This window comes from Cydia amplana, chromosome 11 (assembly GCF_948474715.1).
Source record: "Cydia amplana chromosome 11, ilCydAmpl1.1, whole genome shotgun sequence".
Classification (NCBI taxonomy): Eukaryota; Metazoa; Arthropoda; class Insecta; order Lepidoptera; family Tortricidae; genus Cydia; species Cydia amplana.
Genome location: NC_086079.1, coordinates 12,786,402 through 12,809,425, shown reverse-complemented (window position 1 = coordinate 12,809,425; position 23,024 = coordinate 12,786,402). Strand labels below are relative to the sequence as shown.

The window sequence follows — 23,024 nt, the reverse complement described above, 5'->3', positions numbered from 1 at the left end:
AAAACTCGCCTTCTGTGGGAAAGCGAAGTTCTAGGTATAGACGTAATATGGTGTAACTATTGCGCAGAAAATCGAATTATAGAGGAAACAGGGATAATACCGTCACCGGGTCATGGCGCTCATCTCATACGTGATCGTTTTAAATTTAAACGAGTTTTACTGTAGTGCGCCTAGCTACGGGAATAACATTACACCAATAACGATGGCCGCGGATACGTGGATCATTACCTCGGCCGTTAATACGCGAACGAGTGAATAATTTCCCTGTGACGTCACTATACGCTATTGTTCGTAATTCGGCTGAATTATTGGTCGAACGGAACGATCGGAGCTTTTGTTACGTGATGTATTCAAGAATTTTGTGGACATTTCAATAAATTATTGTAAATGATTACCAAGGCAACAAATAAAAAAAAATAAAGCAGATTTTTGTATAAAAGTAATCTCACACTTTATGGAACATGGTTTAAATGTAATAATGTCACTCGGTTATCACATAAACGAAGCGATTAACACCTAATATTTAAAAACGGCTCAATGCTTACTTTAGCATACAAACAGTTAAATATATAAACACGCACACTCACACAGAGTGCTAAAATCACAAGTTATAACCTTTCATTTTAACTTTGTAGATAGGAAATATAAAACTTTGACCAATCAAGTTTTGTTGGTTTATTACGGACTACTGATGTTTACGAAGCACGTTACGAAAGCGAGAGTAAAGACGACAAGCACATAGAAAGTGTAAATTTATTTTATCCCAGTGGTTTGCTAAGAAGATTTTATTGACTCTTTTGTTATGTTACATCTATGAATTAATGAATGAGCCTATTATTGCCAAAGATTTAATTGACTATGTTTTATAGATTTGAAAGTTGACACCATCTTATTTTGCAACCTTTATATCATAACATTCATAACATGTATAATATATGTATATTAACAAATTTACTATGTCAAATAGATATACATATGTACTATCTTCAAGGTCTTGAAAAAGAGATCCTTTCTAATGCATTTATTATACTTACCGTGATATTTTAATGCGTAACGAGTGACTGAAATAATTTTCGTTAAACTTTTACGATCAACCTCTAAAGCTTTCGTAGAAGTAAATTATCTATTGCCATAATATATAGTAAATTATATAAAAAACAATACACTCTTTTTGCAAGAAGGTTAACTGGCTCATTATTTTGGAACGGAAGTCTACGGCTAGACTTGACAGTCACGGTTTAGGTTACGCTTATGAAGAGTATAGACTAAACAGATGCAATATTGGAGTTTTTTTGAACTGATGATTTAAACAGAATAATCGTACATAATATACGCGCACACGTTGTAAAATAATTTCTATCTACAGAATGAACTACTACTAATAATATGAATCTAAGAATAAAATTATTTAACTAACAATTATTAAATAATCTTCCAGCTATGAAGTAATTCGCTTGTCATAATCCCAATACTAGGAAACTGTTATCTGTAACTGAATAACAAGCTGGATGACTTGCCACTCAAACATTTAATGATGTCACCCCGTCACTCAATCCACCCATCAAGGTGACAACTGGCACGTTTGCGAAAATATCTTCCCGGTACCCGTGACCCAATATTATATTCGCAATTAGCACACAACATAATGGTAGAGGAGATATATATGTAAAATATATATTAATTTTTATTTTAAACTTAAAAATGTTAACGACACGTTTGTGACGTTAAGAGGCAGGTTGAAAGAGCAATACGAACTTTAAAAAGCTGACTTCTGACTTGTACCATGGTGTATCACGTGTATCAGTTAAATAAAGGCTCTGTGAGACCGAGCTTTGCTCGAAAAAGAGAAGAAGATAAGACCTAGCTAGATCGATTTTTCGCCCCCGAAAACCTCCATATAGCAAATATCATCGAAATCGTTAGAGCCGTTTCCGAGATTCGCAAAAAATATATATGTATAAATAAATAAATATACAAGAATTGATCGTTTTAGGGTATAAGATAATATTTTTACATCTCTAATGTATGTAGTTCCTATATTTGAATAAAAAATACGTTGACGACGCACACAAAAACCATGGCATTAGGTTTAAGTGGCAGTAGTAATAATTTTTCAAAAAAGTCTCGAGCGAGGCAATTCTGAACTAATGTTATGTAATCTGTGATAATAAATCACCTCCATTTGATTGATTTTTAAGACAAAATAGGCCAAGATGACGTACTTTTTAATTGCAACGGCATGTCGGCTTCGCTCAAACGGTTTATGACATTTTAATTGAGTAATTAGTTTTTTAGGCAGCGTTTAGCGTTAACACGACTAATTGTCTGAGTCTGGTGTGACGTAAGGATTATTTTTGTTGCAGGGTGGCATCCAAAGCATTTGAAACAAAGCAGATTAAATCACGGAAAACAAATATTCCCACGAAGGGAAAATCTTACCGAGCACGTTACCGAAAAAAAAAACCAGGAAAAAGTCCCGGTAACGGCATATCGATAATATAATACGACCAAGGCAAAATGCGAACAAAGTACCGGTATTGAAATGAAATTGGTAGTAGGTACTCAATTTTAAATTTCTGAATACGCCGTAAAGTCGCTAAGTATATAACTAAGCCGTCAAATTGTTTTGAACTTTAGCTTCCGCCACATAAAGTTTTAAAACCTTTAGTAATTCCATTTTAAGGGGATTAGAGGTTTGTGATTTTAGTCGAAATATATTTTAAGCCAATATTAGTATATATTAGATATTAGAACAATTTTCTAATACCTGGAGTTGCAACGCCGCCTTACTTATGGCGCTTAACGACACCACCTTTAAATAAAAGAAGGATTTAATAGTAAAACATGTTAGGCCAAAAGAGTTGAAATCTAGAGTCTGTGCGGAAAGAGAAGAGTCGTGGAATGTATGGGGCCCAATAAAGATAAAGATAGATAAAAGATTTTTATTTGTGACGTTCACAAAACATGTACGAACATGTACAGACAACAACAGCAAGAACAGAAGATAACAATAAATGTGCATCACGAAATGGATCCAACTCAGCATAATGCTAGCTATAAAGCCAGCGCTGGTCTTCCGTAGGGCCCATTCGGTGATGCCACGACAGATAACACAAAAAGATACAAAGTAAAACATTTGCAAAAGATACACAGAAGAAGTAATTAAGAAAAATTTATACATGAAAACGAATTAAGAATACAAACAAAACAAAAAGAAAAGAAAAATATAAACATAGACAAAAATTTATAATAGACGTAAAATTATGAACGCGACCATACCATGCGTCAACTCTTGCCTGCAGCTGCTAGCGCCAGCGGCGACGTGCGAAACTAAAACTGCATAAGCATGGCATGGCATGGTCGCACCATGGGAAAAGTTAAACTAGAAGATGGACAACACAATATTAAGTGGGCGTAACAAACTCATTACCGCGAGTGTCACTAATCCTGTTCAGCCACATCAAGGAACGGCAATACAGTACAGCTGGATGTCTATGAGTTCTGCGACATAGCATACAAAACGTAATCCTAACCTAAACTTAAAATTAAATAGAAATGATAATAGAAGCGATATGGCAAAGCAAAAGGGACAAAAAATGAACGGTAAGTCTATATAAATACGAGAGACAAAACAAGTTATATGCAACTAGTGTCATGACTCAAAGTTTCCTGTGATTATTGGTGTAAATACATAAACTGTTTGAGTTTGCATCTAAAACTGTTAACATTTTGCAGGTTCCTTATTGGCGGAGGAATATTATTCCAAATCTTTGCTGCTGCATATCGGAGACTACCACGGAACGCTGATGTAGCATGTCGGGGTGGCAGTAGGTGTATCGCACACTGCCGGCGTTCACGCGTCCTATTGATCGTCAGCTTATCGTAAAGATATTTTGGGGCATTGAACTTCAAGACACCAAAAAGAAGACAAGCTAAATGGAGTTTGCGTCGATGTTGCATTTTTAGCATATTGTGTTTGTTGAGAAATGGAGTGACATGAGCCCTTGAAGGAATGCTGAAACAAAAACGTGCGCAGGCATTTTGGACGCGCTGAATAAGCTTCTTTGTCTTGGCAAGAAGTCGGGGACCATATACACTGTCAACATAATTTAATTTAGAGAGAACAAGAGACTCAACTAACCGTATACGCACATTTTCATTTATATATGGCCTTATTTTATAAAGAATTTTAAGTTTATAATAACAGCTTCTGACAACATTAACAGTGTGGCGCTCAAACCGAAGGCTACTATCCATGAGGAGCCCAAAATTACGAGCCTCCTGAACTTGCTCAATGGATTGCCCCATCAAAAAAAAAAAAAAAACAAAAATGGTTTATTGTTTAACAGTACAAGTTTTACATAAAATAAATGTCTGGCGGAACCCAAACTAGGCTGAGCCTGTATCATGGCCCTTGAGTGCAAAGCAAGTTTGACATTAAGATTATCATGTTAGTGCTACACTTATTACTTACACTTAACAAAGAGCATTAACTATAAAATTTATAAACTAATAGGATACAAAATAAATCAATATCACAATACAATCCACGACTCTTCTCTTTCCGCACAGACTCTATAAAAGATCACAATAATTTGACTTTTCGAGGTTTGTCTCAAAACATAGTGCGCAAAAGGTGAAAAAATAATTCCAGTATAAGTAAAATCCATGACATAAATGCGCATTCTAACTCCATAAAAATTCTACCGGTATCTCTTCACCGGTAAATAAACACCAATCTACAGCTCAACTAACGTATAGCCAAAGCTATATCTAATCTAACGATGCCTTTTTCATTAGAAGGGTGATTTCCTCAAGTTAACTATGCGAAGTCACATCTTAGATATCAGAAACTTTTTCAGTGGTAAAAATCCATTTTAGCGAAAAAACCAAGAGTACCCATTATTGCCTTTAATATTTTGCTACTAGAAGTAAAAGTAAAGTATAAATGATAAAATAAATTATTTAGTTTTGTTTGTTCATGTTTGAACATTTCTGTTTAATAGGTAAGTAATAACGAAATTGATTGATGATTTAGATTAGCGTCGGTATCAGGAGTTCGATGCTAATAAATTAATAATAATATAAAAATTGATTTTAATTTAAATCGGCCTCCAGAGCAACCACTACAAAACAACAAATTTGTGCCTTAAAGTGCCCTGTGGGGCTTAATACTACTACTCCTAATCACTTACCATCAGCCGTTAAAGTGCATAGCGACTTTATCAATGAATGCATTCATAATTTCTCTATGCAATTTCGCAGTAATATTTTAAACTTATAATGTATTAAACAAAGAGTGTCAGCGTTTTATAAAAAGTGGCTTTACAAAACTAATCTCCATCAAAACTGTGCACAATTTACGTCCATCCATCGAGCCCTGGCTCACTGACATCATTGCGTGACCGCGATAAACACAAGTGCGGTCCGCCGAAGAAAATATAGCCTGTTTAGCGTGGATGGTAGCAAAGGCGAAATGAGTTCGCATACACAATGGCGATCTATGTGTTTACGCTAGTGGAACATCTAACAAGACACAAAGAGGTCGTATTTCTAAAGTACAGAGCCGTTTAATTTTTGACGTTTAATTAGATACCCTAGTTGGTCTAAAGAAGTCATTCAGTAGGAAGTAGTCATGTAGGTTGTACATATGGTGCTACTTTCCCGCTCTAGTCGAAACTACTCACTCACACTTTCCGCGCCTATGTCGAAAATTTAAAGAGCCATTTGTACTGTAAAACTTTGTACGATACGTAAATAACTATTACAGTACATATGGGGCTACTTTTCCGCACTAGTGCGTAAAATAGCACTTTTCGTGCGTATGTCGAAACTTTAAAGTGCCATATGTACTGTAAAACGTTGTTCGATACACGTGCGAATAGGTAATTCGCAACTCGTGTCGATTTAAAACACTCCCTTCGGTCGTGTTTTAATTTATCGCCACTCGTTTCGAATTTCCTCTTTTTCGCACTTGTATCGAAAATAACTATTACAGTTCATATGGTACTACTTTCCCGAACTAGTGTGGGAAATACACAGACAATCTAACCTCTAGACTGAGCTTAGGCCAATTCTTTCATGAAACCGATGCTGCCAAAAATACGGGGGTGCGGGGGGACGAGGTGAGCGAGTCCCGTGCCGTGATTGGTCCGTTCAAAGACACGGACCAATCACGGCACGGGATTGACTCGAAGATGGAGTAACGCTACCGTATGTGTGGCAGAGGGGGTAGCGCGACTATGCTATGTCTAGAGGTTGGATTGTCAGTGGGGAAATAGCACTTTCCGTGCGTATGTCGAAAGTTTAAAGTGCCATATGTACTGTAAAATGTTGTACGATACACGTGCGAATAGGTAATTTGCAACTCGTGTCGATTTAAAACATTCCCTTCGGTCGTGTTTTAATTTATCGCCACTCGTTTCGAATTTCCTCTTTTCCGCACTTGTATCGTAAATAACAAAATTATTGCACCCCTCAGTACAAGAAAATAATACAGAGAATACAACAACTACGTTCGTTCTGTTAAAAAATTCTACTATATGTATATAAATAAAAAAATATAGCAAAGTGTTTAGTTTTTACTTGGTGCATTCAATTTATAACTATTACCCATAGATGTAGGCAATTGTGACTCATTCGATTAGAATTGACACACTTCCTGCTATAATCGCACGAGACAAGGGACTTTATTCCTAAATGATGATTTTACGTATCAAAATTATATCGAAATGGTGGTTGCATGCCTTTTCTCGCTCTATGTGTTCTCTTTTTAGACGGCATCTCCATGTGTATGAGCGGGATACGCTGATATTCTTACTAAATTGATATGATATGTTTACATCTTGAATGTTTGTTTCTGAATTTGGTTCTAGAGCAATCTATTAATTGATAGTAGGCGCCAGCATTTGTTTTATTAATTTCCTGTGATTGTTACCGACGTCTGTCTGGTAAGAAATATATCATATTGTGTTAAAATTGGTGTACCTAAATTAAAACCAAGACCAATAATCCGCACTTCCAAAGAAGATGATCAGTGGTCTTTAAAAAAAAACGTATTGAATTTGATTGAATTAGATTTGAAATAAGTATTGCAAATAAAAGGTTCGTTGAAATGTTTGTGAAATAAACTAATATTATAAAACAAAATGCAATAAGCTGTTTATTTTTATTTTTAAGTACACGAAATCAGGTTATCATGTTCAATTATGAAGTTAAGGGGGCTAATTTTAATACGTTTGAGGTTTACATAATTATGATAAGAATACAATAATAAGATTAATGTTAAATATTATATTTTTTATTGTTATCAGTCATAAAGATATTTATACTGCCTCAAAAAGATTGAACATATAATATCCACAGAAGAATGCACACATAATAAACTTCCATTCAATGTACCTCATAAATAAATGGAACAGAAATTAACTATACCACTTTTAATATCTCAGCATACAATACTATATCAAAGCTGAAAGGGTCTTTATGTTATGTGACGTAAAGTTTATAATCAAATGTGTATAAGATATCATTTAATAGCCATTAAATCTAATAAGATACTAACGATAACTTATTTACATTTAAATAGCGGCGCTGTAGTAATAAATCTTCATTCATAAAGTGTAATCTGATTGTACACTTATACCTACATAATATTTAGTACAAGTATGTACATTGTGCCTAAGGGCCGAAGGGTGTGTACTACATATATATAAAAAAATCATTCTTAAATGTAAATGCATAGCAGAACTATTTAACCAATTGAAATTCCAAGCAATAAATGAGCAACTTTGAAGAAAATATAATTGTAGTTTTTTTTATGTTACCAAATTTTATTCAAATTAAAGAAATTAAAACTAACAAAAATAAATTAAACTAAGAACTAAATAAAATAAACTAAAACTACCTACTTAAAAAGAAAAAGCCTACAAATAAAAAATTGGCCCCAGGTCTGTGCCATCCGGTAGGGTGCCCAGAAGGCTGGCGGCGTTGCCGCGCTGAACGGCAACGCCAATTATGCGTTGGGCGAGGTAATCTCCAGCCTTCCGGTAACCCGTTGCGTCTATAAGGCGCTTGGCCAACTCCTTATAAACGCTGTGCGCGCCTTGACCCCACGGCCCAAGCGTCTTCACCGAAAACGGCTCAAACATGCAGCCGCTGTCTATGTCTAATTGTAGCTAGTTATTGGTACGTATTAAATTTCAACAATATACCTGCACATACATATTCACGGTTTTCACATACATATTTAACTACTAACGCCTATAATAATTAACCGAGCAATTACTCATATTTCACTGCTTCAATCACGTATACAATACCTGTTTGGGAAACTTAACTACATCAATGAACAATGAAAACAGAGGGCTACCGCGAAAACCGAAATTCGCAAATTGCGGGGATCTGTATCTTTTACTCCAATGCAGGCGTAATTTAGAGTGACAGAGAAAAATGCCCGCAATTTGCGAAATTCGATTTTCGCGGTTATAGCCCAGAGGTTCCAAGTTTTCTATACAAAGTGACTCGCTCGATGCTCATGATTACAATTTTATGGGCCTAGCCAACGCTTTGTTGCCCAGACAATTATTTAATACATAGTTACCTACTAAAATAAGTACAAAATACATTTTATTTGTGCAGCGCGAATCCATGCTGGCGAATTCTACGTACTTATCTATTTTCTCTTCGCCCAATTTAAATACAAAGATGTTTTTAATCCACTCGATGTATTTCAAGATGCTTTCAAATACCAAAATAATTCATTTATCGGTAAAAGCTTTTAATAAAAGTACATTGAACCCACAAATATGTACTGAAAGCTGGATTCCAATCGATTAAAATAACAGTTTCAATCAGGTATTTTGTGGTATAAAGGTTGAATATATAGTGTGTCAAAGGTCTGTTTGATTTCAAACATAGACAGAGAGAATCATACTATCTTTGTCTTACACTAATACTACTAGTACTAGCACCCAAAGGAAAAGGATGAGTATAGTTTTTTTTGTTCCTATTTACTGACAAGATTTGGTTGACCCAGTATAGATAATTAGATGGGAATATTTTTGATTGCTGTCAACATAACTACCGCCATAGTCTTTCAAGTGGCATATGTCATACTTGAGTTGTTGGAATTTCGATTTTATTTCAATTAATCGAATTTCAGATCTAAATGACTTAAATTGTCCGGAAGCCGTTTCCTGCCACTTGAAGAGTTAATAAAATTGCATCTTATGCTAACATTCTGATGCCATATTTATAAAAAGACTGCCGGATTGGGCGACTGGCGTTCTAATCCCGGCAACGAGCGTTACATATTTTATCAAGGAATTTGACAGTAACACCATTTGTCTAAAAGTAGCGATCCTATCTCTCTGTGACTATGAGATTGCAGAAAATGATTTCCATTTTGGAACCAGTAAAAAAATCTGAAAATTTAAGAGATGGGAAATTCGTTAATGTTAATTTTTTTATTTTTTTATGATATTGGAGGCAAACGAGCAGACGGATCACCTGATGGTAAGCGATTACCCCCGCCCATGGACACCCGCAACACCAGAAGAGTTGCAAGCGCGTTGCCGGCCTTTAAGATGGGAGTACGCTCTTTTCTTGAAGGTTTGAAGGTCGTATCGGTCCAGAAATACCGCAGGCGACAGTTCATTAAGTATATAGGATTGTTGGTGAAACTTTGTTCACAAGCAATAAGGGCAAAGACCTCGCTGATTATGAAGCCCTGTATGATTATTATCAAAAGCTGACTCATTTTCAAACTGATCTCACATTTTACAGCTTCCATTGTTTGTGTAACTGGTCACTGACATTCAAAGGCTACGAACCGCAGGTCATCGCACCAATTGTTAGTAATTAGCATTTTTAATGTTCGCGCCGAGAAAACCATAACATTTTATATGACTGATTTTAGGTTCAAGTTCGTTACTATAGGTCTTTGTAGTCAGGGTTAATGGCATTATGTATGTATGTCACTTTATTGCACATGGTTTACATAAAACGAAAAAAAAAAACAAAACAAAAATAAAAATGTTATGTACAAAGGCGAACCCTACAAAAGATCTCTCCCAGCTAACCTTTGAGAAAATGCGAAAGGATCAAACACTTAACAGGTGAAAGACAATTTAATAATTATGGACAAACAGCAATATGAGAATTTTGGATACACATAAAGGAAGACGAGACATGATACTCGTAATTAAAGGTGTAAACAATTTCCCGAGGGATCAAACCTTTGAGTATATAGCCTAAGGAGATGTGATAACGTAAACTCTTCGAACAAATTTTTTCACCACTTTAAGCGGGGGGCGAGGTAAACACCTACAGCACACCACCAAAAGATAACTAACTCAACAGACACAGATTTTGCTGTTGCGACAAACGCACACTACAAAAAAATTCAACACATCAAAAATTACACGCACACAGACAGAGTTTTCACATAACTATGCAGCATACATACGAACATGATAGTGATGGGTCACATCTGAAGAATGATTCAAATCAGTTTGATGAATGAACTGAATTGTCTTATACTACCTATTTATTATAAAATTGTAAAAGTGAAAATTCTGTACATTGAAGATATTAGGTAGTCAATAAAATGATTGTTTATATGTATGGCTGTCTGTATTTATGTGTCTTTGTGTCTTAGCCAGCACGCACAACTAAACTGTGGAATGAACTGTCGCCCGCGGGTTTTCCGGGCTGATACCTATGTAAAGATATCGTCCCATGGAAAATTTGAATTTCGCGCCTTTTTTTACTGACATTATTTGCTTGATCAGCTATATTAAACAAACCGCCGTGATTGAATGAATGAATGATTCATTCAATCATTCAAATGTCGAGTCGCTTTTTTGACTTTGTCACATCCCTTAAGACCGATTCGTCCCCGTACCACTGTATTCATGTTTACATTTTTCTGTCGTTTATGTATCGCAACGGTTTTTTCTTTAAATGGAGATTGTACTTCAATATACATTTAATAGTTAGTATAAATACTTATTTATGATAGGAAACGCGATCTTGTTGCGAATTTGAACTATCAGATCGCCTTTTACATGATAATACTGCACAAATCACCATTTTTTAAGAGAAACGTCTTGCGACACGGAACGATGCAAAATGGCGGTGAAGCGACTTCAAGTAGTTTTATATAACGTGTTTGAACAGTTGACCAATGTACTTTGCCGGAGGGGGTCGCCCGTGTATCACATCTCCATAGGCTATATACTCAAAGGATCAAACTCAAATTCAAATAATCACGGAAGGACAGAATCACCCCCAATACATATTAAATAGAATCGGCACCTGAAACTTAAATTACTATGTACTCGTAATTAGGTATAAGACTTCGAGATATACTTAGCAGTTAGCAAATTAACTAGTTATAGAAAGTTTCTTAATAGCTCTAACCCGTTTAAATAACTATTCGTATCCTTTTACAATTTCCTTTCGATATGTTACCGTTTAAAATGCCTTTAACTTTTCTCACTCATGGTGATAAAACGACTGATTTTAATTAGTTCTATATTTATTTTCAACCTTGTGTTTATTACCCCAGGACTTAATTTTGCATATACAGTTTTCGAATAAATCCTTTTTGTTATTCAGACTAATGTTATGTTAAAAGCTGCAGTTTACAGGGCATTTCTACAAATGATTGGTGTGATTAGTGATTAAGCTTGGTTAATTATCTCAATTAAGATGGAATCTTAATATACTGTCATTATCACATTCGCTGCTACTATAAATAAATTATGGGAGCATATTCGTCGCTATACTTACTCAACCTCATATCTGCAACAATTATTTGATGGAAATGTCGCTTTTCTTTCATTCGGAATACGGGAGTTTTTGTCATCAAATGAGTGTTACAGATACGAGGTTGAGTAAATATAGCGGCGATATGATTAGCAATAAGCAGTAAGGTGCTTTGGGATAACATCGAATGCGAGGTAATTTCGAGATTCTCTAATATAAACTGGGACCACTTTTTACTGTTGCAACAGTAGGTAAGAAATATATCTTGATAATCATTGCAGTTGCGTGAGTTTTGCCAAAGTATGTAGTGCTGGAAACATGTTTAGATATACATATTAGCAAATTTTCATTCATAAACTCATTTTTCATTATGAGTATAGCCTAAAATCGCTATAAGTACATAGCGAAATGCATGCGCGAACTATAGCAAAATGACATAATTTTGATATTAAAATGTACGTTTGAATTGTCCTTGTTTTGTTGTTGCTATCTTGCATTTCCGCAGACAGAGCGAGACGGCAACAAACATGGTGGCCCTTATCAAGTTTTTTTGCTGACGTGTAGACACTAGCATGATGATAATTTCAATTTATGAAACGTATTTATTTAATAAAATTAATTAATAAACAAAACTAGGTTTTTTATAGTCAATTTTGACACTATAGGTATTATAAATAGAATTTTATGTGAGTTACTTTATTTTTTTTTAGATTTATGACAAGTATAATAATAAGTATTATATAATTGAATGAAACATTTAACATTGGTTTAAAGCGATAAGTATATGTTATCTGTTTACTTCAAATTTACTTGTTTTTTTTAGCAAAAAATAGCAGAATATTCTTCAGAATTACGGATTGGCAGGTGTTGATTTTTATGGACCTACAAAGTTATGAATTGTACCTCCTCATTATAAGCGGGCACGGAGAACACTGTAACCTTGTAAAGGTTTAGTGTTATTCAAACTGTTAAGTCATTTATACATTCAAAATTCATTATTTCACGTCATACTGAGGTTATAAAGTCACATTGACCATGTGACACGCTTAGTTAATTTTTCTTATTATTATTTAAACATTTATTTATTTGCCTTATTAGACTATGCTAGACCTGCGCCATCGCTTGCAATAAATATTCAGCTATAGGTGGTCATTTAGTGACAAACTGTGGCCAGTGAACCACGTTATCTAGCACACATTATAATATAAGTAATACATTCTTATACAAACTGGTAATAAATATACATAAGCACAGACGCCATCAACCATGTCGTGGTTTGAAACAGTAAAAAAAGCAGCTACAACTGTTGCGAAGAAAATAGCTGAAGCAACTCCGACTGTCATGTTCGGTGCAAGTGCTGTTCCTGACCATCACAGCGGGTGGTGGAGTGTTCTCAATGAACCTAGTACGTCTGGAAACCCAGGTGGAGGATCCAGTGAATCCAATAGTGATATTGATGTTGCAAGTGTATCTACAGCTGTTGAAGTGACAACTAGAGCGAGATACACTTATGAGCTAGACAGGTAAATTACTACACATTACTAAAAGTTTAATAGGTAGAGTCTGTGCGGAAAGAGAAGAGTTGTAGAATGTATTGGATCCCATACATTTCACGACTCTTCTCTTGCCGCACGGACTCTATAATTTGGTATACTTATCACAAATGTATTTTTATTTTATTTATTTAGGTCTGCTAACAGCAGTTACGGTCTTACATTATTAGGTAGGTGCACATTTGAGTTTTAATGTCTAAAACGTATTGCACAGCTAATTAAAGGCAAACAACACTTGTGTATACTCATATGTAATGACCATTCCATGCTAGCCCTTTTACCCTAAGTGACGCATATTTGCAGTAAACATCCGATGTCCTGTGCTCAATTTGCAACAAACCACGGACTTACAAGCACGTTATCTAACCCTAACGATTGCGATATTATATAATCCGTGATAAAACTTCAACAGATAACACACAACAACACATAAAAACAAATACATTAACTTCGATAGCACTACAAAATTTGCAATCATGTCTTGGTTTGAAACTGTAAAAAGTGTAGCAAAAACAGTAGTGAAAACTTTAAGTGATGTGACTGGTGGTCCAGCTATCGATAAAAGAAGTTTTGCACTTCCTTATCGAGATGGTAGGCCTCAACCTTCTACATCAAGAATGGCCAGAAATGAAACTAACAGTGAGAGTGGAACAAGTGAAGATGAAGCCACAGGTGTTTCTCGAATAACTACTAGAGCCAGAATTACTTATGAATTGGATAGGTAAATAAACAAAAAAAAAACGGGTTGCACTCAGGGAGTACCGGCAGAAGTGAAAACTCAATGACTAGTTCAAAATGCACTATGTATAATTGAGGTTAACGCCATCTAGCGTTAGCGTTAATTACTTGAAACCCCTAAGCATATCACTGTTAGTACTCTAATTATATTAAGGTGGTTCGACTAGGTTACTCAAAGCTTAACCCTCGCTAGATGGCGCCACTTTCGCAAAATTTCATGTTTTATTTTTTTGTGGAATGGTCTTGGTATTTGTATACTTAAAAGTATGTTTAGCGAACTCTTTAAGTAAATATTGAATTATTAAAATAAACATTGAATACTTCATTGTGCATAAACCACCCTTTAAAGTCGACGGAGTGTTGCTGTCATGCTTTTTCCTACTATAACTCACACATGCAAACAGTGTTTCCGTGATGCTTGTAGTTGACAATTTCACACAACGTGAGTATTATGCTGCAATAGCGTTATGGTATGTTCGTGGAAATACGTGCAAGAGGATTGGTGTCCAAGACTGGTGCGAGTAGGTAATTTCATTTTGTTTATTTTTGTCCTTTTTGTGTTATCTTAACGAGCAATTATTATATATATTTATTTATATATTTGGATGATATCAGAAACGGCTCTAACGATTTCGATGAAATTTGCTATAAGGGCTTGAGGGGTTTGATCTCTTATCTAGGTCTGATCTGTGAGAAAACGCGCATTTTTGGGTTTTTATATGTTTTCTGAGCTTTGATCGGTCTCCCAGATATTCAATCTCTTCTTCCTCGCGTGGGGTCCGCTTGGCAACTAATCCCAGAATTGGCATGGGCACTAGTTTTTACGAAAGCGACTGCCCTGACCTTCCAACCCAGAGCGTAAACTTATTGGGATGAGTCCGGTTTCCACACATTGGTTTCTTTCACCGAAAAATAGGTATCGGTATATAAATAGGTTCCGGTAAATAGGTATCAAATGATATTTCGTACAAAAGTTCCGAAAAATCATTGGTACGACGGTACCTACGAGCCGGGGTTAGAACCCGCGACCTCCGGATTGCAAGTCGCACGCTCTTTCCGCTAGGCCACCAGCGGTTCCCCCAGACATTCAGTATCATCATCATCACTATCACTATCACTACATAGTATAAAACAAAGTCGTTTTCCTGTCTGTCTGTCTGTATGCTTAGATCTTTAAAAGTACGCAACGGATTTTGATGCGGTTTTTTTAATAGATAGAGTGATTCAAGAGGAAGGTTTATGTATAATTTGTTAACCCGTGCGAAGCCGGGGCGAGTCGCTATTATCAAAAAATTACTTTATCAACATTTAAAAAAAAAAACCTGATTTTCACAGATTATGATCTTTTTGGGTTCTTCCAACTCAGAATCACTAGCATATTCTTGTTGAATCCTAAAGCTAATATAAAAACTATATCCCAAATATTTGTATAGAAATTTTAGTTTCCGCTACGTCACGCAGGCTGGGAAACATTTTTGATACTAAAACCTGACGTAATGACCGACATTTTAGGATATCTTTTTATGCTAGGATGGAGAATACCTACTGACGATTCTTAGTAGAATGAGCCCAAGGAAGTCGGTTTGTAAGTGTCAGGTATCAGTTTTTTTTAAAGCGCTAATAGTTTGTTCTACAAGTAAAGCAATCCCTTACTGCCCAGCCTCTAATAAAGTAGTAGGTAATTGTAAAATAAAAGAAGAACATTTATTTTAATTTTTTTTATGATTAATTCAAGTACCTACAGTACATTTTTTCATATTTGTTATCCGTAGTAGTCCCTGTACCTGAAAGAAATATAATTATCATGAATCATGATAGGAAAAAATCTCTAATGTAATAGGAAGAAAGATGATGCAACAATATGGATTCTAATAAAGTTATAATCAAGTTATAATTTACTTACCTGGTAGTAACTAGTAATAATTGTGTTTTTCATTCATAGACAAAATTCCATTATTTTCAACCACAGGAAATTTTATACATTTTTTTTATTGCTGTCAGGATGTCCTGATTGTAAAAATCAAAGAGATTAGGTAGTTTCTAATTATCTTTGTAAAAATTAAACGAATATGCTTAGCCCATACTTAATCAATCGATTTTTGAAAATAAGAAAAATTTAATAAAAATAAAAAAAACAATACTAAATTTAGGTGTAAAAAAAAATACAAAAAGTTATGTCCCAGCATACAATGACTGGGGATTGAACCGGGAACCTTCCGTTTCTAAGCAAAAAAAGCGACTGTTTACAAAACGCACCATGGTAGTTCTTAGCTAAGCTGACGAAATTCGGGTACTTATTCAACAAAATCGGGTAGGTCAACAAAATTGCACTAAACATGACGGCACTTCAAATTCACGCCGTGGTCAGCCCGGCAACGTCGGAAATGGTATGGCAACGTCGCAAATGTATCCGTACACGACATTTGTGACGCACACATACGTAAAATTGATGAAAAGTTAACTATGATTTTTGCATGATTTCTGTATTAAACATTGTTTTCCTATTCATTTAGCCAAAATGAATATTCGAAAGAAGATAAATGCGGAAATATTTATGTAGTAATAGTGTGTAGTTACTTAATGAAAGTCGATTGAATTTTGTATGAAAATCGAACCACCTTAATACCAGTTAGAGCGAAACTCACTCTCGATCAGGTCACGTGTCCGTCTTACGGTCACGTGATCGTCTTACGCTGTCTCAAGTTTAAAAACATTTTTTCCCCACCTCAAAAAGTGCACAGCGCCGCTAAATAAGTTTTCACTTCAAAAAATTTATAGTAGAACTTCGTCGCCGAAAAATCAGTATCATACAATTATTTACAACGATTTTGTTTTTCACTTTGTAATTCGTAAACAATTTTAAATGTTACAGATTTCAAAAGAACGCTTTGTTAATGTTTGTGCAAATGAAAAGCGAACCACCGGGGAGTAGCAGAGTAGAAGAAACGACGACTCAAGATTTAAACTTTATCCGGGATACCCTCACCGGTTTTCGGTTCGAAGTAAACACACACATAGATCTCACTTGTAGCGAAATCGAGAATAAATGTCAGGAATGTAAGTACCTGTACTGTCCTAAATTATAATCGAATAATCGCCCAACACATTCACTGCCAGTGTCCCGCTAGGCAGATAATCCTAATCTATTTAGGTCTTTAGGTCATATTTAAGCTCGCGCTAGCAGTGAATGTGTTAATTTAGAGATGAAACTTAATGATGAAATTGCGGGCAGAGGATAAAGTATAAGAGTTAAAAAACAAAAAAGCGGCCAAGTGCGAGTCGGACTCGCCCATGAAGGGTTCCGTATTTAGGCGATTTATGACGTATAAAAAAAAAACTACTTACTAGATCTCGTTCAAACCAATTTTCGGTGGAAGTTTACATGGTAATGTACATCATATATTTTTTTTAGTTTTATCATTTTCTTATTTTAGAAGTTACGGGGGGGGGGGGGACACACATTTTACCACTTTGGAAGTGTCTCTCGCGCAAACTATTCAGTTTAGAAAAAAATGATATTAGGAACCTCAATATCGTTTTTGAAGACCTATCCATAGATACCCCACACGTATGGGTTTGATGAAAAAAAAAATGTTGAGTTTCAGTTCGAAGTATGGGGAACCCCAAAAATTTATTGTTTTTTTTCTATTTTTGTGTGAAAATCTTAATGCGGTTCACAGAATACATCTACTTACCAAGTTTCAACAGTATAGTTCTTATAGTTTCGGAGAAAAGTGGCTGTGACATACGGACGGACATACAGACGGACAGACAGACGGACAGACAGACATGACGAATCTATAAGGGTTCCGTTTTTTGCCATTTGGCTACGGAACCCTAAAAACCGTTCTTAGAAAAGAATGTAGTTGTCATCAAGTACCCATGTACTTCCCCTCAAAACTAATACAGCGTTTTATTATCATAAACAAACACACAGGGCTAACTAAGGCAGACTGCATCTCACATACCTGTAACATGTTTGGGAACTAATTATATGTAGGTAGTAGGAATGCAGTTCTCACTATGCACCTGGTACATATAGGTAATATAAATGTTTTGGACGTTAAGAGGTTAAAAAAAAATTAGCCAAACCATCTTGTAGAATGGGAGTAGGCCTACATTAAACTACATTAGGACTTAGATTGGTTTGCGGCTGCTATTTCTTTGTTAGGTATTTGATGCATGTATTTTGATGCATGTATTTTTAACAAATATTTTGCTCGAAATTAAACTCTCGTGAGACATATTTTAAAATATCTGGATCACTAATCACTCTAAATGTTTTAATATATTTTGCTTTCCAGTTTTTCAGCAAAACTTTACCGAGTACGGTGCGGTTATCGTGGTTGTTCTCACGTTTGATGGCACAACGGGACAGTTATCGGCGCTGGACGGCAGATTTTCAGAATCGATCATTTTGCATCACTTGACGGACAATTTGAATCCGACATTGCTCAGCAAACCCAAAATATACATTACCGAGGTAAAATCCAAATCTGATTAAACATTTTATAGAATACTAGCTTCTGCCCGCGACTTCTTTTGCGTGGAATAATTATGGTGATTAATAAAAACTATCCCATGTCCTTCTCCATGCCAAATTTCATCTAAATCGGTTTAGGGTTTAAGGATGAAGAGGTAACATATATACAGACAGAGTAACTTTCGCATTCATTCATAGATAGATAGAAGAGTGTGTGTGTGTGTGTGTGTGTGTAAGCGGATAATACCTATGTATAAGTAGGCCTCATAATACCTATTAAGAGCCTCGGTTATTATTTATCAACCCCCATGTACATAACTCATAATGGCGGTTGTCTTTAAATCTTAAATATTCTCTGTTGAATGCATTGTAGCAGAAAAGTTAATAATGAATTCGAAATGTTTACAGGCCAATCGGATAATTTCCTCTGAAAATGGACTCCGGTTGATTTCTATATCACTGGAAGGACATCTAGATGTTTTGGGATTTCACTTACCAACTATGGAACATCAATCGATGTGAGTTTTACAACAATCATTTTAATACGGATTAAATCCATACTAAAATTACGTAAGGTTATACGGGTGGGTAAGTGTGTCTGCGGGATAAGTGTGGCTGGCCTTCACATTGGGGCTGTTTTAAAACACCGAAATAATCAATAATTATTGCGTATTTTACACATTTTCACTAATCTCTCTTTTTTGTGTGTGGGAATAAATTATTTATTATTCTTATATGCCAATCAAGTACAACCATAGACCGATAAAGAGGTAGACAAATATATTATGATAATTTATTGCAGGATACGACGTCCACTTCTGCTTATATGTGACAACATCAAGAATATGGCTGATACTCAAGACTTTGCCACTATATTAAAGAAATCTGCAGACGACATTTCAACAGACGCAAACTCCGTTTTTGTGAATAATCCTATAGAATATTGCAACAAGTTTACAAAAGAGATGATATTAGCGAAATCTTAAACAATCAGAATCTCATCAATAATATTAATGAGCGCATTTCCTTACTTACTTACTTATAAGTTCTACTTATAAGTCTACTTTATACTTTTTATAAGTTCATTTTGGCTGGTCATAGATGATGATATTTACTTTTTAACTAACCTGATCACTATAATAGATTAAACATTCATTTAAGTACCTATATAAAGATACTCATATCAAATTAAGGTTTATTTTGGTTATAATTGTTGTTCTTGAATAAATAAACGGAAACTTTTGTTGTTGTTTTTTGGGGCAATTCCGGCCTATTTTTAACCTTGCATTAGTATATATTCAAAAATAAACCATGTGTACCCGCGATTGCCATTTCTTGAACTTTAAACCGATGTATCTTTTCAGAGTTATTCAGACATGTCCAAAATTATCAGAGTGACTATGCCACTAATTCGGGTGTAAAATTAATGGTGCAGTCGCGCAAGCCCGTGCTCGCGGAAATGATAACGCATTAATGGCTCCCGCCATTAGCATCCGGTGGGGAAATACAGCGCCGGACGTAAGTTTTTACTCTAGGAGTGCCTAATTCCGGTTATGGCAAGCATCTAAATAATACATGGAATCATGTCTCTGTGTCTTTTCGAGTCCAAGCTATTGATGGCGGCGTTGCTACGCGACGGAAAAGTTATACGTTTAAATGATACTAATGAAGATCCAGCTAGTTAAGCATAAGTACAAATAAAGACGCACGCAATTAGCAGCAAGCCATATTTTTTTTTGTATAATTTCAATTATTTTTAAAAATAACGTATTTGGTAAATGTTGTTCAAGGCCTAGTTTACCCTCTGGGTTGGAAGGTCAGATGGCAGTCGCTTTTGTAAAAACTAGTGCCTACGCCAATTCCTGGGATTATGTTCCCCCATGTGTACCCCAGGCTCCCATTAGCCGGAACAACGCGAGGAAGATGATGTGGTCCAGTTGTTTTTCGATCCTAAATAATAATAATAATAATAATAATAATAACCGCCATGTGGGATGTTGATTCGACGATCATTGTTCCGATAGTTGTTTCAGCGAACGGTCTAATAGCGAAGAGTCTCGACCAACATCTTGAGAGACTCTCGCTAGGTGGTTGGATCAAGGGCCAGATGCAGAAGGCGGTGATCTTGGACACGGCGCGGATAGTCAGCCGGTTCCTGTCTCTGCAGCCCTGACCGCCGGTAGCTTGGGCCTTGCCCCGCTGCTGGCGGCACCCTAGGTTAGGTTTTTTATAATGTGTTTATATGTATTTTGTATTGTTTTTGTAAGTGTTTTTGTATTTTATTTTTATATCCATATTATAAAATAACCTAACCTAAGATCAGAAATAAATAAAGTGAATAATAATAATAATAATGGATGTACATGGATGACCTCAAATTATTTGCACCAAATAGCCGAGACTTGTTGGAGCTACTGAAAACCACCGACGTCTTCAGTAGTGCCATCAACATGGAGTTTGGTGTCGATAAATGTGCGGTTATGCATGTACAGCGGGGGAGGGTTGTAAATTCAACAAATTTACAACCTTCTGAGACAATGTCTTTCAGATCTATCTCTGAGTCAGAAACCTATAAATACCTTGGTATGTCACAGTCGTTGGGTATTGAGGACGAGGGTATTAGACGGTCGGTGAAGGAGCGCTTTTTCAGTCGGCTCACAAAAGTCCTTAACAGTCTTTTGTCAGGAGGCAACAAAGTGCGCGCCTTCAACGCCTGGGTAATGCCCCTGCTCACATACTCCTTTGGCATACTAAGGTGGACTCAGACCGAGCTGGATGCCCTGGATCGGAGGGTCCGATCACTGCTCACCGCGCATCGCATGCTACACCCACGCTCGTCAGTTATGAGATTGTACATCCCACGGAAATGTGGAGGCCGAGGCTTCCTAAACGCCAAGGATCTCCACAACCGCGAGGTGTACAATCTCAGGAATTATTTCCTTAACAACGACTGTGGGATGCATCGTGATGTGGTGGCAGTAGACAGGAACCTCACGCCGCTCTCCTTGGCAAACGAGAACTGGCGCAAACCTGTGGTACTAAGTACTGCGGATCGCAAGGCGGCATGGGAGAGTAAGGTGCTACACGGGCGGTTCTACAAGGCCCTCACGGGACCCGATGTGGACCTGCTCGCGTCGGTGAACTGGTTACGATTCGGGGACCTCTTCGGAGAAACCGAGGGTTTTGCCTGTGCAATTGCGGACGAAGTAATGATGACGAACAACTATCGGAAATATATCCTGAAGGACGGTACGGTCGACATTTGTCGGGCATGCCGTCGTCCCGGAGAGTCACTCAGGCATATCATTTCCGGTTGTTCTCATCTTGCTAACGGCGAGTACTTGCACAGACATAATCTCGTAGCCAGGATTATACACCAGCAGCTTGCTCTTCTATACGGCCTTGTGGACCGCGAAGTACCGTACTACAAGTATTCACCTGCGCCAGTTCTCGAGAATGGTCGTGCCACGCTCTATTGGGATCGATCTGTCATCACTGACAGGACTATTGTAGCCAATAAGCCTGACATTGTGATAATAGATCGATCGCAACGCCGGGCCGTGCTCGTTGACATCACCATCCCCCATGATGAGAATCTCGTGAAAGCCGAGAAGGACAAGTCCAGCAAGTACCTAGACTTGGCTCACGAGATAACCGCCATGTGGGATGTTGATTCGACGATCATTGTCCCGATAGTCGTTTCAGTGAACGGTCTAATAGCGAAGAGTCTCGACCAACATCTTGAGAGACTCTCGCTAGGTGGTTGGATCAAGGGTCAGATGCAGAAGGCGGTGATCTTGGACACAGCGCGGATAGTCCGCCGGTTCCTCTCTCTGCAGCCCTGACCACCGGCAGCTTGGGCCTTGCCCCGCTGCTGGCGGCACCCTAGGTTAGGTTTTTTATAATATGTTTATAAGTATTTTGTATTGTTTTTGTAAGTGTTTTTGTATTTTATTTTTATATCCATATTATAAAATAACCTAACTTAAGACCAAAAATAAATAAAGAGAATAATAATAATAATAAAGCCTTTTTATTTCCCAAATACATAATTTACAACGATTTTAGATTTTTTAATTTTTTTCTTAATTTATAGGGACCCCTCTTGTAGGGTATAGGCCTCCTCCAGATTCTGCCACCTCGTTCTGTCCTGGGCTGCTGTTAGCCAGCTTTTGCCGACTACTTTCACAATATCATCCGCCCATCTTTGTCGTGGATGTCCGACTTTCCTTTTCCCAACCGGACCGGCCCATTGGGTAGCGGCGAGGGTCCAGCGTTGGTCTGTGCTCCTTGCTACGTGTCCGGCCCATCGCCATTTCAGTTTTAGGGAATGATGTAATGCATCTGTCAATTTTGTCTTTTTTCTAATTGTTTGACTTTTTACTTTATTTATTTTTCTTAGGTTCAGGATGCTTCGTTCCATGGCTCGTTGACAACTCATTATTTTGTTTTTAATGTTTTTTGTATAGGCCCAAGTC

General features: G+C 36.6%; 1 protein-coding gene across 1 annotated transcript; it reads left to right on the top strand.

Moving 5' to 3' along the window:
* The first annotated feature begins 13,038 nt into the window (after positions 1 to 13,038).
* LOC134652331 (uncharacterized) lies at positions 13,039 to 19,538 on the top strand. Its single transcript, XM_063507502.1, has 5 exons — positions 13,039 to 13,295; positions 16,936 to 17,120; positions 18,368 to 18,546; positions 18,955 to 19,064; positions 19,349 to 19,538. Exons 1-5 carry the CDS (start codon positions 13,039 to 13,041, stop codon positions 19,530 to 19,532), a joined length of 915 nt encoding a protein of 304 aa, XP_063363572.1. The 3' UTR covers positions 19,533 to 19,538.
* The last annotated feature ends 3,486 nt before the right edge of the window (positions 19,539 to 23,024 follow it).